Source organism: Pyxicephalus adspersus, chromosome 5 (genome assembly GCF_032062135.1).
Source record: "Pyxicephalus adspersus chromosome 5, UCB_Pads_2.0, whole genome shotgun sequence".
In the NCBI taxonomy this organism is placed as follows: domain Eukaryota; kingdom Metazoa; phylum Chordata; class Amphibia; order Anura; family Pyxicephalidae; genus Pyxicephalus; species Pyxicephalus adspersus.
In genome coordinates this window covers 145,487,988-145,492,979 of record NC_092862.1, presented here as the reverse complement: position 1 = coordinate 145,492,979, position 4,992 = coordinate 145,487,988, and the positions used below count along the sequence as shown (strand labels likewise).

Genomic DNA, 4,992 nt, shown 5'->3' with positions numbered 1-4,992 from the left:
CTCTTCTCCTTCCCTCCTCCTTCCCTATTCTCTTCTCCATCTCTCTTCCTTTCTTCTCTTTCTATATCACTTACACACACAGTTAGATATCTGACAAGTGTTCTTTCCTTCCCTATTTTTTATTTCTGAGTTACTGGGCCTGATTTATTAAAGATTTCCCCTCAATTCCTCTCCTAAAGGTTGCCGGCAGGATCAGCAATTATGTCAGCCTTCTCTTTGGGAAGCCTGAGATAGCAGTAAAACCTGTCCGGGGTTCTAATTATCCCCCACTAAATCCTAATAATCTGTATTTCATGATTTATAGCCGCATTGATAGTGCGTCACTTAAACTCCTTATTGGTGACCTCTCCTGTCCTGGTAAAATATGGGGAATATGCTGGGATTAGATGAGCTCTAATATGCATTAGTAAGAGTTATGCTATTAGGGAAAGCCCCCGACATGCACACTAGTGGAGGATTTATTAGGGTGTATTTATCAGGATCGTCCCCCATCCACCCTGGAAAGAGTTTTGTTACAGTATATAGAGTCAGTGGTGAATTTACTAGGGGGGTTGTAGTACAATATTGTTAGAAAAGCCCCACCACCCCATTACCTAGCAAAGGATGTACCAGGGTGTGCAGTGCTTTAATGTGAACCCCATCCCCCATCACATTGGAGGATTAATTTTGATGTATGGCATCCATTGAAGATTAATCAGGATGTAGGAAAGCACCCCTCGGTAATGCATTTATCTGGGTATATGAAGTGCAGCTTATTTAAGGTCAACCCCCCCCCCCCTTTTCACCCCACCTGGTGGAGGATTTATCAGGGGGTATTGAAGTTAGTGGATGATTAATGCAAAGTATATGAACTATAGTGCAGAGTTTTAAGGGGAGCCCATTATCCTCCCCATGGAAGATTTATCTGGGTTGTAGTTACCTCCCTGATCATGGATTTATCAAGGGGCATTAAGTATAACTTTATTAAAAGAGCTCCCCCTAGTGGAGGAATTACACAGGTATATAAAGTGCTTGGAGAGAACCTACCCACTACCACCTCTAGTGGAGAGATTTAGGGATGAATTGCACTGCTTCTTAAAGAGACCCTCCCTCCTCCTTAAGGATTTGTCGGGGGGGGGGGGGATAAAGTGAAGTGGTAATAAGAGAGCTCCCCCCAGTGGATGATTTATAATGGTGTATGGAGTGCAGTGGTTCTAGTAAAGCCTCCTCCCCCCAAAGGATTTATCAGGGGGTAAGAAGTGAAGTGGTAATAGGAGAGCTCCCCCCAGTGGATGATTTATAATGGTGTATAGAGTGCAGTGCTTTTAGTAGAGCCCCTCTTATCAGGATTTATCAGGGGTTATGGAGTTGGTGGAGTAGTTATCTCTGTGTAAAAAGTGCAGCACTTTAGGAGGAGCCCCCCACCCTGGCGGAGGATTCATCATGCTGCATGGAGTACAGGGTGGGTAGTGCAGAAGTAATCCATCCATCTGTAGTGTGAAAGGAAGACTCCGCACTGTGTTCTCAGTCACAGCCCTGGGGAACGGCTGTCTTTCGCCATCTTCCTCACCATCCCAGGGAAATGTAATGTATAAGCACCGCTCTGCCGTGAAGAAGTCCTCCACAGGGAATAAAACCTATTTATTTCTCAGCTCCACGCGCCTCGCTGATGGTTCATGCCTGTCGAATTTACTGGTCTGCGTTTTACAAGTCTATTGAGCGAACTGCGCCGTCCGTCACGCGGCTGTAAAATGGTTTTCGAAAGACATCAGTGAAACCATTTTTTAGCCTTTAACTGCAAAAACAAAGTTGTAAAAAGCAAAGCAAACCTGAGCAGTGATTATTGGAGAGAGAGAAATCAGAGAACCTTCTAACATTCACCAATCTATCCAGAACTAACTAGAATTCTAATTCTGGGTATAACCGGGGGGTATAATATGGGGCAACACAATAATATGAATAGACTTCTCCTTTCATTTCTGTTCCATAACATAATTCTGTATATTCCATCAGTTCCTTATATAACATTTCGATTCTCTCTTCTTCAGGTGGATGCCGATGATGTCATCACCAAAGAGGAACAGATCTACCTCCTTGGCATAGCAAAAGGAGAATGTGAACAAAAGCTGAATTTGAAGACAACAAGTGAGTGTTATTTCTATATGTGATGAATGCTTTAATCATTGCTCTACATATTGAACACATTGCTCAACAGGTGAACGTTTCCACCAATACCAATCCACCGCAGGATCATTTCATTCACAATCTCTGCATACTTACCCAATAATTACAGAATCAGCCACACTCTCACAAATGTTTTATTATATTAATATATCATGGGAAAAAATCTATAAAAAAAAGTAATACCATGAGCAATGCTCATTAAGGCTGAATCAAGAATCGGGTTGGGTTTTAATGTTCCAGAGATTGGAGCTGAAAATAATAATATGAAGGTTTTATAGGGAATCCGGAAGGTTATAGTAAGGATATTGCCAATGTTAACAGATTGTTGGAGACATTGTCACTTGGATCTCTCCTGCATTCTCACATTGTAAGCAGCACATGTTTTATTATCGGATAAATGCTGCAAAGATATAAAAGAAACTATGACTTAGTATTGGTAACTATCTGTTCATTACGATGTCTGTGGAGCAGCTGGGGGTTAGTGATCAATGTATTGTCTGATGATGAATAACAGCTTACACTGCATGCAATCCGCTCTCACTTTTTTATATTCTTGATGACAAAGCTGGGGAATCACGTAATTTTATTGTCACCAGATTACAGATCTGCTAAATGGCCGACTTCAGGAATGGTGAACAGGTCTAGAATTATAAAACTGATTAAAAAATAACAAAAGCAATCTCTAAATAATAAATGGAATGTCGCTAACAACAAGTGAATGTTATTTCCATGTGTGATGAATACTTTAATTATAGGTCTACATATTGGATAGAATGCTGAACAGGTGAAAGGTTCTTTTGGAACCGGTACCAATCAGTGCAGGATTGTTTGATTCACAATAGGAGTTTGTGAATCCAATTGTGATTTTTTTCAATTTTAACTCCAAATCCAATTTGCATTTTTATGACTGCAGAACATTTTATTAGCATGGAGACACAAATGAAAACATATTTATTATATAGATGATTCCTGCAATAAAGCAGCACAACCAATGACAGCTGACAGCCAGGCTCCATCATTTGTTCCTTGTAGGGGCCAATCTTAGGAAAAGGTGAATTTTATGATGACAGGCAATTGCTGCTGGATTTTTAGTTTTGTCTTCTCAGGGCAGAGAATGTTTTATCCAGATCAGTGCTGGGAGCTTCTATATAGATAATGTAACCTACACTGGGATATATGGAAGATGAAGATATAAGAAGTCTCTATGTATGGATGTCAGATTGTGTCCCAGCTTGGACTGACCCCAGCAGAGCCGGTCCATAGACCTTGGGATCCATAAGATCCTGCGTATGGGGCCCTCAGTACGTCCTCCAGCCAGTGGGAGAATAACTCCGCTCTGGAAATAGCCGGCAATGCACAGAGGGGCTCTGGGAAAATATTTTATCTGAGGTTTCGATCTGGAAGATTATTTCAGTCTATGGCAACATTTTGTTCTGAGATATAATCTGTATATACATTGCTCCATATAACTATGGGAATCGTGCTGCTGACATCTGAGGAGGAGAAAGAGATGGAAATGAGGATTTCTGTTCTCAGAATTACTTTGTGTGTGTGACTTCTAAATAAAACCAGAAAAAGTTATCTGGAAATGTCTAAAGCTGTGGGAATGTTTAAATATCAATAGATGGACGGATATTAATGCGTGAAAGGATGGATGAATATGGAATGGATGAAAGATAGAGGGAAGGATCTAATCTCCGGGATAATTCCAGTAATAACGTTTGGAGTAACCGGAGGAATTGCTGGAATAATAATCGGCGTTGGAACTTAACCTCCAGATTTACATGAAATAAAATGCTGAATAAACCCGATGCTTCCTCCCCATCACATTCATTATTATCTAAACCAGCTCTGCAATGTAACAATGAATATTCCCACATGTGAATCCTCTGATCCATTACAGCTATCTGACCTGAGAGATGCAATTTAATAAATTGTGACATAGAGATGAAGTGAAGATCTGATAATATGACAGCGGCCATACATTGTGAGACTCAGCAACTGATAGAGATATATTGGGGGGGGGGGAGGGTAACGGATAGAAGGAGAGATCTATGGATAGATAGCCTGATACAATAGATAGATGGGATGGGGGGTAAGAGGGGTGATGAATGGGTAGGCAATGGATGGATGAATCAGAGTTTCTCAATCGGGGTTCCTCCAGAGGTTGCTGGGGGTTCCTTGAGCAATGAGCAGTTTGCACCTCTCAGGTCAGTTGAAGTGACCCCAATGATCTTTTTGGCTATGTGTAAGGGTGACATTCTTCCCACTGGCCAGCAATGTATGTATGGATGGATGGATGGATGGATGGATGGACAGATGGATGGGGGGATGGATGGATAAGGTGATGGATAGGTGGACAATAGCTATACATTGTCACTAACTGACATTCCAAGATCATTCCAAGGAAAATCATCCTGAAATATCACTTTATTGTAATCTAATCATACAATTATGATTGAAAATTCTCTGATTGGATGTGGAAATAATGCAATTTTCTATAAATTCTGTATAAAGAGCTATTTAGATTTATAAAGTGGACCTGTCATCATATCTCATCCCATACACGCTCAATGTAACTTTTCACAAACTTGCTACAAAGTTACAATGTTGCAATCTGATCACTGGAGGGGGGGAGGGGGATGCAAATTTATGACATCATCACAGCCCAGGTAAAGCGCTGACCAGGTGAAAGGTGAAGGCAGTACGAGGCAGCAAATCCTCATCACCTCCTGGCAGGCTTCACCTGTTTCTGCAGAATGATTCCATATGATCTGTATTCGTATTGTGCCCCCCCCGCACCTCTCTGCCCCCCCCCGCACCTCTCCG

General features: G+C 41.4%; 1 protein-coding gene across 1 annotated transcript in view; it reads left to right on the top strand.

Annotated features, from left to right (window-relative positions):
• Nucleotides 1–2,027: 2,027 nt before the first annotated feature.
• Nucleotides 2,028–4,992, top strand: part of PTH1R (parathyroid hormone 1 receptor) — a gene marked incomplete at its 5' end in the record, with an annotated part of 89,308 nt that continues 86,343 nt past the window's right edge. Inside the window, 1 exon segment of the mRNA XM_072413023.1 lies at nt 2,028–2,124. Within this exon segment, the coding sequence (XP_072269124.1) occupies nt 2,028–2,124 (97 nt within the window).